This window comes from Hakea prostrata, chromosome 4 (assembly GCF_041222555.1).
Source record: "Hakea prostrata isolate BN-2017 chromosome 4, UWA_Hpros_2, whole genome shotgun sequence".
NCBI classification, from domain to species: Eukaryota; Viridiplantae; Streptophyta; class Magnoliopsida; order Proteales; family Proteaceae; genus Hakea; species Hakea prostrata.
The window spans coordinates 38,129,003-38,142,512 of NC_142603.1; the positions used below are offsets into that span (position 1 = coordinate 38,129,003).

General features: G+C 39.4%; 1 protein-coding gene across 4 annotated transcripts in view; it reads left to right on the top strand.

The window, feature by feature from the left end:
* BIN4 (double-stranded DNA binding protein) overlaps positions 1-13,510 on the top strand; it is a 43,475-nt gene that overhangs the window by 15,887 nt on the left and 14,078 nt on the right. For all 4 annotated transcript variants that reach the window (XM_089152943.1, XM_089152942.1, XM_089152944.1 and 1 more), the window contains exon 5: positions 7,557-7,674. In XM_089152943.1, the coding sequence (XP_089009069.1) occupies positions 7,557-7,674 (118 nt within the window). The remainder of the gene's footprint in view (positions 1-7,556; positions 7,675-13,510) is intronic.

The following is a 13,510-nucleotide window of genomic DNA, read 5'->3' on the forward strand; positions in this document are numbered from 1 at the left end:
GGTGAAATCATGTTAGGATCCTTGCTGTATTTGAATCGACAGCCTTCATGACTATTCTGTTCGATCATAGCTTCACAAGGCTTCCCATCCAAGTTTTTGGCCGCCTATGTCCCATCACCACCTTCTCCTTTCACCTTTAATTTCTGAGCTTACTTCCCTGGCAATATTTGATTCGTTTTCTCTCTGAATCAAGAACTTCCATATCTCCCAACAGTACCTCCACATAAATCCCCACCTTGGATCCAAAGTACAAACTATTTTGACCATAGAAGAAAATTCGACCAAAATTTCGACAATTTCGGTCAAAATGTCTGTATTTTTCAAAAACAAAACGAATTTCCAGTTATTTCAGAAAAGTGTCAAATTTCGACTGAAATTTCGGAAATTTCGACCATTTCGACCATTTCAACAATCCAACTTGTTTTTCCTTAGTTTTTATTGATTTCTATCCCATTTTCACCTAATTTCCTCGACTCCTTTGCCTTCAAACACCTCTTTTGCTCATTTTTTGCCTCCAAACACCTAAGCCACAACAGCTACAAAGGAAACTCGGACAACATTAGAATGTGAAGCATGAGCCATACCCACCAGTTCCAAACTTCCCCTTTTTTTTATTTTTGTCTTGTTCATGCCTTAAATGATCTTGTATTGCCTTGAAATTAATATATGTTTAGCGTAGGACTATGATCTATGATTGTGCTTTGTTGAACTTATCTTTTTATTATTTGCTACCATTTTTTCGTTTTTTTATTTTAATAATTATTTTCTAAAATTATGTATTTTTATTTTATGTATATATGATATATAGGCTTCAACTTAATATATGTGAAACACCATCACTTGATCTAGTCGATCATTTTATTTTGTTTACTTGTTGTATATGTAACCATTCTACCAAACAATTCATGTATGCTGATTATTCTATGCTTGTATGCAATACAATTTGCACTTGTCGGAACCAGTCATTTGTTAGTATACTTGAATGATAAATTTTATATGATTATTTTTTGGCAAAATACTAGTTCCATTGTGTTTATTATGCTTCACATAGGTAATATGCAAGAATCAAAATAATTTTGAGTCCATATGAGGCCTGAAATTGAAGTTCCAATTTCCAGAAAAAAGTGTCCAATTTCGATCGAAATTTCGACCGAAACATAAAAAATTTTTGGCCTTTTACAAGCTCGAAATTCTTGTTTCGGTCGAATTTTCTTCCTTGATTCTGACCAACCAAACCCTAGTATTTTTAATTCTTGATTTGAAACCATAAATTCACCCTCTAAAATCAAGAAATCCCAAATTCAATTCTACCTAGCCAAATCCATGCTTAATTTATGGAGCATTACATTCTTAGGAAACCCTAGGTTAGATTCAATGTTGTGTTGTTTGGTTTTGAACTCATTTGCTTCCCATATCCATCACTTAGGGATACTCCATTTTTCTCCCTAAATTAAAAAATTTACCTTCTTCACCTGAAACATAACCTAGTCACTTTGAAAATTAATGTATCCAAGCCATCTGAGGTTAATAAGGATTTTCTCGTTAACCACCCTGATATCTAACTACAAAAGTTATCCCATTCAATCCACAACCCTAGGAACCTCCCTATGGGCCATAGCCAAACCTACCCTGGACCCTTGCTATGGTGTCTTAACTGATCAAGATCTCGATAGATTGGACCTCGTTCTATGGAGGCTACATTGTATTGGTATCTGAGCTATATAAGATCTAACACTCCAGGAGTTGGCTGAAGAGATGAGAAGAGAAATGGCTACAATATTGTTTAGGCAGAAATGAGCATTGTACTAGACAAAATGATTAAAATTTGGGCAAATTCTGTCAGTTTCCTTTTTTGCTCCATATTTCATTTTCTCCAGCATCAAGGTTACTAAATTTTTTGAATAATGCTGATCCTTGTCAAGTTCAAAACCTGTGGGTGAGTTTTTTGGACAAAGGAGGAATAGTATAGGACCAGTTGGATTTGAAGTGTGAAGAGTGTTAACTAGGGAAGCACCATGGGTCCTCATTTCCTATGTGTAGTTTGCCTTGTAGTTTGTCTGTATATTAGTTCATTCTGACATTTAGGGTCCTTGTAATGTCAAAAATAGTTTGGGGTTTTCTGACTTCGTTAATTTTGTTGATGACAACTCGCAGTTGTCTTGGGTGTACTAATGGATCAGTCTCAATTTGTCTTTGTTTTTGAATACTCATATCGAGATAAATACCCTAGTTGATCCTTCAATTGAAATTTTATGCTGATAATGCCCATGAATGTGTTCAAAATGAGATTTCTGGTTTTGTTTGTCTGAGGGTATAGTTCATCGAACCAGCTGTGCTTGTATTCCCCAACAAAATGGGGTGGCTGAGCACAAAGTAGGTATCTCTTGGACATTGCTTGGTCTATTATGCTTCATATGAAGGTTCCCAAGAACTTTTGGTGTGATGCGGCACTTTCTTATTAATTGCATGCAATCATCTCTGCTGGACAATTAGGTTTCATTCTGTTACATCCTAATGCTCCTTTATTCTCTGTTCATTCTCATCTATTTGGATGTGTTGTTTTGTCCACACTTCTTGTCTAGGCATTGACGAACTCTCGGGCTACTAAATATGTTTCTTGGATATTCTCATACCCAAAAGGGTATCCTGTTTCCTGTAGACAATTTGCCAATGCCAGCGCAATGCTGTATCCATGCCCTCCTAGCCCAAGAACAAGTCTAAGACCAAGTGGTGTGGTGAGAAAAAGAAGTGGTTGGTCCCATGCACCGTGTCATTCTAAAAAATCCCTTATTTTTTTCATCGAGTCTGCACAAAAGATCATGAGCGACCCGTCTGGCATTAGAAGCAGATTGATTGATTGCTTGGAAGAGCCATGGCCAAGGGAGCCACCTAGGTTGTTGCTCAATTGCTTTAGTTTCAGTTTTTACTGCTTGGTTTCAATTTCAATTGCTTTCTTTGAGTTTTCTCGATAGGGCAAGGGCAGAACAATTCTGCCCATGTGAGGGGTATGTTTGGTATATAACTTCTTTTATTAGAAGCTTGTGTTTAATTAGGAGAGTTTAATGCAGTCCTTGTTACAGGGCAAACTATTAGACATAATAGTTGTTGAGTTCTAGCAGTATGGGGCTGGGAATACAAGTCCATGTCGGAAACCCAGCCCCTAGCATCTATAAATGAACCATACACTTGATTGGGAGAGGCAGTTCTTATCAGTAAAGCTTCCTACAAGCACTCATAAATTTTAGCATTAAATCAATCATTTAGTTTGAGGATTCAAGTAGTAGAGGGTCTCATCTGTCAATACAACCCTGGGAAGGTTCTGAATAAAGTCCAGCTCAGATCCTTTGACAGTGGCTGTAGGAGGCACACCTGACCACCATCAACAGCAGCATTCCAGCTTCAGCCAGGCTCCATTTAAAGTCCTCCTAATGAGGTATTGCTGGAAGCCCTTATCAATCCCCTTCTGCTGTGATGTCTTTTTTCTGTTTTTCTTGATTTTGCTTGAATTCTCGGAGTTCCATTACACCCAAAATTCAAGTCAGATCTATGGCAATTTAACTGTTAGATCTGTCCCAAACTGTAGGCTCATCATCCCCCAACCCTAGTGACCTTCGATCCCAATTTCTGCCCTAACAAACCCTAGATCTGTCTATCCTTGTTATTATCACCCTATTTTCAATCCAAAATAAGAAAACCCAATATCTCCCAATCCACCCATCCAAAATCATGACACTTGAAGAGGTTATTCTAAAGAACAAATTTAAATTCCTTCCAAGTTTTCCTTTCCCCTGGTTTTTCATCCCATCTCAAAATCTTCCCCATCTTAACGAAAGACCCAACACACCAAGGGTAACCTTCAATGTCACATCAAACAAACCAAAACCAAAACCAGAACTAGGACCAGGGAATTGGAACATAGTTATTAAGAACCAATTGGAGAAATAACTTGTTAAAACCACCCATAGTCCCGAACCAAACCCTAGTTTTTGGCCTCGAATTCAAGTCTAGACCTAGAGATCCTTGAAGCTTTAGCCCTATTTGAGTAAGGCTACTTTATAGTTACTTTATTTGAAGATACTGCTAATGATTCTTTGTCAAGTACACCTTTTGTCTTTCTTGCATAGCCTAGATCTGAACCACTTATCCCACTCCTACTATCATTGATTCTCCTCCTTTGGGAATGTGCCAATGGAGCCCCAACAAGAAGTTCCCACAGTGGCATCTACCACTATAACCCCTCACTATAATCCATTTCGTTGTTCTATTGGTCTTCCTGGTTTACCACCTATTTGGAAAGGTATGCTTTCGTACGCAACAACTTCACCCACCTATCCAGTTGCAAACTTTATATCTGATTCTCTTCTCCCATATCTTTATCAATCATTTACAATGTTTTTCTTTCTGCCGGAACTATCCCCAAGTTGTATCATGAAGCTTTATCCAATGTTGGGTGGAAACGTGCTATGGATGAGCAGATGAATGTTTTGATATGATATCAGACTTTGGGGATCAACATTGATATAGACGATTGACGGTTAAACTTGGGTACTTCAATGTCACTAGACTAGGCATTTCGTTTATAGTTGGATTGGTTAGCTAGTGCACTCATTCACCTAAGTTCAATGGCAACCTATTTGTCATATTTGAATACTTGAAGTTAGCTCTAGATAAGTGATGTAGCCTCAAAAGGGTGACGGGCAAGCATAGAACAAAATTCCATTGAAACTTGCGAAATTTCCACCGAAAATTTCCATTTTGGGAACCTTGAAATGAAAAACTAGGGGACTGAAAAAAATCCCAAGTTTCGATCGAAACAGTCGAAATTTCGTTGAAACTTGTTGAAACCTCGAAACCTAGTTCAACCCAGTTTGTTCATGAGAAAAAAATTCCCAAATTTCGTGGAAACTTGGGAAATTTCGTGGAAACCTGAGAAATTTCATAGAAACTTGGGACTTTTTGCTACAAGTTTTGTAGCTTTCCCAGATTTCAATTTTTTGTTTATTTCATGTTTCCCCAAATACCACAACAAATACCCCCTCCATCAGGACTTCCTTATCCAAATTGCATATTCCCTTAGACTGATTATCTTAGGCATGTTGATGACCAGACTTATAAACTTATAGTTGTCGATTACCTTGACAAACATAGGCATAAATGTCATGGGATGTCTATGTTCATTGGTTGGAGGGGAGAATGTTACAGGTACAGTGCTACTCAACGCACAGGATGGATCCACTCTTGGCACTCCTCTTGCACTAAGTTGTACTTTCCTTTTATTGTCAGTTACTTTGTATTTAATGTTTTGAAGAAAGAAATTACATAATGCTACTTCTCGGACAACTCTACATTGATGTTATGTACAATGAATGACATATCTACATTAATTTTTTTAGCAAAATATAACCAATGTGTTCTTTATACTCTAATTAGCTTAAATGTAGAGTCTCACCCTAAAATACTCCCTAAAACCTGTCGAAACTTGCACGAAAAAGTCCTTAGTTTCCTCGAAATTTTCCAGTTTTCCACCTAGGTTTCCCATTTTCACTTGGTCGAAACTTGAGTTTCCCTCGAATTTTTTTCTATGCAGCCAAGAAACCTAGATTAAATAGATGATCAGCAGAGTGACTAGGGTTCACTAAACTTTTAGCATAGGTTGTCAGGGTGTAGTGCTTGGATGGGAGTAACAGGCCTGGTTAGGGTTTAGGTCTAGGGTTTATGAAATCTGAACAGTATTTCAGTTTCAGATATCAGATTAGGGTTTAGGTTTGGTGGTTTTAGGGCATCAAGATTTTAGAGTTTGGAGGTGGGAAACGGGACTGGAATTGGGATCGAGTAGTGATGGGAATGGAGGGCATTATGGATCTAGAAGGGGGTGGGGATTTCTGATGGAGGGTGTGGGAGTTGTGAAAAATTAGAGTTTAGGAGGATGACAAAAAGGAATGGACAGTAGTGTGGGTTGGGAAAAGAGGGCGGAAGCAATCTAGCCCTGTTACATACCAATTCTAGAAGCCTGCATTGGGGACAGAGAAGTAAGCTGCGTTTGTTTGCAAAGGTGGGGTGGGAAAAAAGAACATGTGGGCCCCATGTGTAGTGGGGTGAGGGAGAAGGAAAGGAAAGGAAAGTGTGGAAAAATGTTAATTGTGGGTCCCACATTTTACTCTTCCACACTTTTCCACAAAGTTCCACATATTTTGTGGGATTTTGAAAAGACTTGGGGTGGGAAAGTTGGGTTGCCACCTCACCAGACAAGTTTCCTTAATTTAAGGAAACTTGACTCTAACTTTCCCACCCCAAGCAACCAAACAATATGCACTTTTAGGATATAAAGGAAAAGTAGGAAAATTTTGCTTTTTTCAAGAATTTTCCCACCCCTTTTTTCCCACACCACCTTTATTCCAGCAAACAAACGCAGCCTAAGTGTAGGCAGACAAACAGTGCTGCCGAAGGAGAAATCCTTCCAATTAAAACCCTAGAAGCTTAATCAAACCTTGATTTTTTCTGCAACAACTCTCAATAACAGTTTCTCAATTGTGTGATTTGTTGCAAACTTACAGTCATAGGTAGTCTATTTATAGCCTTTAATAACTACTACTGACTTTATCTGTACTCTTAACATATAAAATAGAATTCAAACAGGACTTCTACTTATCTCATCCTAGACTGACTCAAATTATAACTTAAAAACAAAATTGAACTCCTAACAAACTCCTAATTACAATCATGCCCAGCTGGTTCGAGTAGGACGGTCAAAATGACCAAACTACCCCTGGTATCGATTGTGCTTCTTTTGCTGCTGGCAGCAGGCCTAGGACTTCTTTTGAGCCTTGGGACTCTTCTTGGGGTAGGTTTGGTGACCTACATCAGTAAGGGGTTAATCTTTCATTCTCACCACAGTTTTGACTTATTAGAACATTCTGATGCTGATGTGCAGGGGATGTTGGTTTCAGATGCTCTACTACTGGATGTTTTGCCTCTATAGGATGTAGTCTTGTTACTTGGTGCAGCAAAAAACAGATTACAATTGCTTCACAAAGCAAGAAACAAGCAACTCCTCTCCATCTTCTCTGCATCTTCTTCTTTGTTCTGTTTCAGTTTGTCGCCGGTCTGTTGTACTCATATTACTATTAATTGAAAATTCTAAATCAGAAATTATATATGAAAAGAATCACAATGTTTTGGAGATATAAAATGTCTATAAGAAGTCTGGCATTTTTCATGCATCTTTAAGGTATCTGAATTATGTGCTAATGTTCTATAATTAATGTTGACAAATACTTGCATAAAGTTAGAAATATTTTGTGAGATGTGTCAGCTAGTTTTCCTACTTACCACGGAAAAATTATGGCTTAGATGCAAGTCATAAATTCAAAGAATGACAGTGCAACATGAAACTAATTTTTGAGTTCTCAAGGGTTTTCTGTTGCTTCAATGTATGAGTACTGTGGGCTTATGGCTTCTATTATATATCACCACTATGTTTATAGTCTTTTGGAATTTGACTTGTGATATTTATTATTTTGTAACTCCATGTTGGGAAATGCTGGTTTTTTGAACAGGTTCTTGTTGAGTGTGAGGGAGATTCCATAGATATGAGTGGAGATGTTGGTTCTGTTGGCCGAATAGTGATCTCTGATACACCATCTGGAGACCATGACATGTTCTTTGATTTGAAAGGTCTTGTTTGGTTCTTTCACTTCTTTGGCTTTTGGATTTGATAGAAAGCTCTGTTGTACTTCAATATTTTTTAATTTTTTTGAGGTTTGGCCTTCAGGTTTGTTAGAAAACAAGCTTTAAACAATCAAAATAGCAGTTGAACTTGAATAGAGAAAAGAGAGAAGAAGAAGAAGAGAAGAGAGATGAAGAACCAGTAGAAAAGACTTGTGATTCTTAGCTAAAGAGTCTAGAATCATAGAGCACTTTTATTTATAGCTTCTAATGAATCTAATACAACTTGAGAGACAAGTAATTGTCCTCTAGAAGAAGGAAACAAAATATTACAGCTTTAGTAACTTCCTAACTTCTAAAATAGAAAGTTCTGAAAATAGAACCTACCACCAAAATAGAAACTATGCTTTCTAAAAAACTCCCAAAACTTATGTAGCAAGATTCCCACATTAGAAATAGAAAATATAATCAAAACAACAGCAAAATACTGTTCATGTGAACAATAAAAGCTGTTTTTACTGTTCACGTGAACGGTAAAAAAACTGCTCACGTGAACATTAAAACTCCAAATTTATGTATACTTCAACACTCCCCCTCAAGCTGGATCATACAAATCTCCCATGCCTAGCTTGCAACAGATAGACTGAAAACTTGGTCTGAACAGAGCTTTGGTGAACAAATCAGCTAATTGGTCAATAGAGCTCATAAAAGGAGTTGCTATAAGCTTCTTCTTCACTGCATCACGCACAAAGTGACAATCTACCTCTATATGCTTCGTTCTCTTATGGAACACTGGATTACTAGCAATGTAAGTGGCTGCCTGATTATCACAAAACATTTTCATAGGGGTAGAAACTGGAAATCCTATTTCCTCTAACAATGAACGAAGCCACATCAATTCAGCAGCGGTGTGGGCCATAGCCCTATACTCAGCTTCAGCACTAGATCGAGCAATGGTGGACTGTTTCTTACTCTTCCAAGTCACAAGATTTCCACCAAGAAAAGTACAATAACCTGTGGTTGACCGGCGATCAATGACGGATCCAGCCCAATCTGCATCAGAAAAGGCAACCAAGTCCATACTCCGATTTGGTCGATAGATGGGCCCTTTTCCGGGCGCACTCTTGAGGTACCGAAGCACTCTCATCATTGCATCCCAATGAGCCTTCCTAGGAGATTGCATAAACTGACTCAACACACCAACAGAATAAGAAATATCAGGACGAGTAACAGTAAGATAAATAAGTTTCCCAATAAGACTCCTGTAACGATGGACATCATCTAACAAGTCACCATCATCACGTCCTAACTTCAACTGAGGATCCATGGGAATGTCGCTAGGTTTAGAAGCAAGCATGCCAATGTCAGTCAAAAGATCTAACACATACTTTCTTTGTGACAAACTTACTCCTTTTTTATTGCGGATCACTTCAATCCCCAAGAAATATTGTAGATCACCTAAATCTTTGGTTTGGAAAGCTTTTTGTAAGTGTGCCTTAACTGTATGGATTGCATCAACCATGGAAGAAAATTCGATTGAAATGGTCGAAATTTCGATCGAAATGCCTGCAAAAATCCAACTCGAAACGAAATATAGTAGTAGGCACGAAAAGTATCCATATCGTTTCGTATCGACCGAAATTTCGGTCGATACGAGTCGATATTTCGACCCGATACCATATCGGGCCGAAACGACACTTGTGCAGCTTATAAAATACCCAAAATCGACCCTATTTCGCCATTTCCTTATGGAGGTGAGATAGTGATTAGAATCATTTGATATTCACAATTCGTAGTTTTATACTAAGTCATTAACCTAGTAACTACTAACTAGTTATTGTTTTTTCTCTTTATATATTAGATAAAGGCTTTTAGGGATGCCACTGGTAGCTTCAGTCGTGCTGTGGCCGTATCGGGACGGGAAACCGCCCCTGCGGGTAAGTTCATTCATTTATTTCATTATACATTTAATTATTATATTCTATCTTTAATTTAATTATTTAAGTATTAAAATGACTTGGAGTCTATGTTTGTTGCAGCTGAGTGGTGGTTGCAATTTGGACGTGATTCACACAACTTGAGTAGGATTGCAAGCAAAGTGCTCTCCCAAACATGTTCTGCCACTGGTTGTGAGCGAAATTGGAGCACCTTCAGCCTCATTCACTCGAAGAGGCGCAACCAATTGGGTGTTTGAAGCGTCTAGAGGACCTTGTCTACCTACACTATAATATGATACTGAGAGAGGATCATATTAGACAGGGATGGATAGAGAGAGCACCAATATCGAGTTGGCCGATGGATGATGATGATAACCCAATAGTTGACTGGATCAGGGATAGTGGAGACAGATTGCTGGATGAGGATGGAGGTCTTCCCAATAGTCAGATTGCAGAGGAGATGGGGGCTGATGTGGGGGACTTCATGGCCCAAGAGGGGAGGCCACATGCAGAGCCCGCTCGTCCCTTCGTGCCACACCCTAGTGCATCCACCCAGAGTGAGGATTTGATTTTCTGGTCCGACACTGAGGATGAGGTGACTCAGGCCTCCGGCGATGACGACGATGGTGGTGATGATGATGATGGAGGGGATGAGGAGGGTGTGGGACCTCGTGATCAGGATTCAGCTGATCCTAGAGAGAGACCACCACCACCACCACCTGCTGGACGTGAGAGTCAAGGGGGGGGAGGACGACCACCGAGATTCACGGAGAGAGAGTCGGTTCACCCACGCGACACAGGATTCAGACCATACTGGAGCTGCATCTTGAGGCAAAAATGTTTCCTCTACATATTCGAGGAAGGGGAAGGGGAGACAGCATGGCTGAAGCACAGAGGACACGCCATCATATGGGTCATACCGTCCATCCGATGCCGAGAGCTAGGTGGGATCTATGAGAGCGATGAACATTGATGATGCTAGAGACTGCTCCACCTCCAGAGGATCCGGATGGCATAGGCCTGCAGAGTCCTCATATGATACTGCTGTGGAGAGTATTGGTTCTACCGAGTCGACTTATGGTTATGGTCCTTATGGTTATGGACCATATGGTGTCCCTCATGGCTATCGATTCAGGGTCAGGCCAGTCAGCCACGACTGGAGCCTTATGGTTATGGAGCGGCCTATGGAGCTTATGGTGTCCCTCCCACTGACGATTATCGGAGTCAGCCACTGCGACCTTATCAGTATCCTTATCCTTCTCCTAGTCCTGAGAGCCAGGGGTAGGGTGGTCTTTCATTTGTTGAGCAGATCTTCCACACTATTCCACAGCCACAAGGCCCACCACCACCAGTTCCTTTGGAGATTCACAACTTCCCACCGTTAGGGAATCTTATGCATGTGGATGAGGCCACATACAGAGGTGCAGTTTTTGACTATGTCCAAAACTATATGGGGCGGGGGCAAACATAATGGGAGTTATATTGTCATTTGTATGGGGTGCAGACGGAAGAGGGAGATCTTGAGGCTTGAATAGAATAGACTTGTAAGTTGTAAGTTGTAACTTGTAAGTAATAACAATACAACTTCTTCTCTGATTCATGTACTATATACTTGGAATGTTGGATGTTACATTTTCAGTAGTTTTTTAGTAAACTAGTAGTTATTATAATGTTTATTATGCTTGAAATAGCTAGTATTCAAAAATCCAAATCAATTTGAGTGCATTTGAGGCTCGAAATTGAGTTTTCAAGAATCAGGAAAAAAGTATCCAGTTTCGGTTGAAATTTCGACCGAAACCTCGAAATTTTGACCTTTTCCAAGGTCGAAATGTTCATTTCGATCGAATTTTTTACCTTGGCATCAACATCATTGCCTGAAAGGACAATATCATCAACATAAACTGCCATAATGACAACACAATCACCCTGCCGTCTAACAAACATAGAGTGATCAGAATAACACTGTACAAAACCAAAAGACTCCACAGTCTTGCTAAATTTCTCAAACCAAGCCCGTGGAGATTGTTTGAGTCCATAAATCGCTTTATGAAGCCTGCAAACACGAACACTGTCCTCCCACTGAGCAACATACCCTGCAGGTTGCTCAATGTAAACTTCTTCATGAAGATCACCATATAAGAATGCATTTTTTATGTCAAGCTGAAAAAGAGTCCAATTATAATTCATAGCCAAAGATATCAAGACACGGACATAATTAAGTCTTGCCACAGGAGAAAAAGTCTCAAAATAATCTACAGCATATGTTTGTGTATAGCCTTTAGCCACCAAGCGGGGCCTTAAGCCTTTCAACCGCACCATCAGAATGGTATTTAATTGTATACACCCACTGACAGCGGACCACATCTTTCCCAGGAGGTAAGTTGACTAAAGACAATGTATGACGAGAATGTAAAGCATCCATTTCACATCCATAGCGGCTTTCCAGCCAAGAATTTTAAGAGCTTCGATATGATGGGTTGGAATATGAACGGCAGACATAGACAAAGCAAGGCAACGAAAGCTAGGAGGGAGATGAGAGGTAGAAACAAAATTGGAAACAGGATAAACAATGTTAGAGTGTAAAGTGCAAATACGAGTACCTTTCCTTAAAGCAATTGGTAAGTCATCTGAAGGCAGAGTGGGATCTCCACTAGAAGAATCCGCCAGTGGAGAGGATGAAGAAGGAACATCCGTAGGGCCAACTTCAGGCTCCACTAAAGGAGAGCCGCTAATATTGTTAGGAGGAACTCTACTATCCACAATATGTTCTGGCAACTTATGTCTTTGCTGATAAATCTGTAGAGGAACATTGCTAGTGGAAGGAACTAAAGAGGGAATAGGAGGACTATCATCCAAAACATTTTCAACAGACACAGATTGACTTAGATAATAAGGAGTGTCTTCAAAAAAGGTCACATCCGCACTTGTAAATTGTTTGCGAAGAACCGGATCATAACAGCGAAAACCTTTTTGAGTGCGTGAGTACCCAAGAAAAATACACTTAATAGAACGGGGGGAAAGTTTATCCAAAGGATGTGGTATGTGAACAAAACACACACAACAAAAAATTTTGGGTGGAACTGAAAATGGTTCTCTATTGGGAAAAACAATTGAAAAAGGAGATTTTTCAGAAAGCAAAGGCATAGGCATGCGGTTAATTAAATGACCAGCAGTCAAAATTGCATCACACCAGTAACTCTTTGGAACATTCATCTGAATCAAAATAGCGCGTGCAACCTCCAAGAGGTGACGATTTTTGCGTTCAACCACTCCATTTTGTTGGGGAGTGAATGAACAACTGGTTTGATGAATCATTCCAAGAGAATCACACAAGTTAGATATATCATGTTGCACATATTCTAAAGCATTATCAGACCGAAAAATTTTAATAGGAAGAGAAAATTGAGTCCGAATTTCATGAATAAAACTTTTAAATGTAGTTAAGAACTTTGTCTGATCCTTTAAAAGATACAACCATGTAAGACGGGAGAAATCGTCCACAAAAGTAACAAAATATCGAAACCATGCCTATTACTAATTCTACAAGGGCCCCAAATATCGGAATGAACAAGAGAAAATAAGGACTCACTACGAGAGATATAGCGTGGAGGATAGGTGGCACGATGATGCTTCCCTAACTCACACGCTTCACAATTTAATCTAGACACTGATTTAAAAGAAGGAAATAAAATTTTTAATCTAGTTAAAGACAGATGGCCTAAACGACAGTGCCACTGGAGAGCATCTACACAATCATCAGAAAGAGCCGCAAAGGGTAGCATAGTCCAGATAGTAGAGTCCGTTCCTTTCACACCCTCCACCAATCGTCTTCCTCGTGTGAAGGTCCTAGAAAACACAATAAGTGGGAGTAAAAGTCACAGAGCAGTTTAGTGCTTTAGTTAATTGAC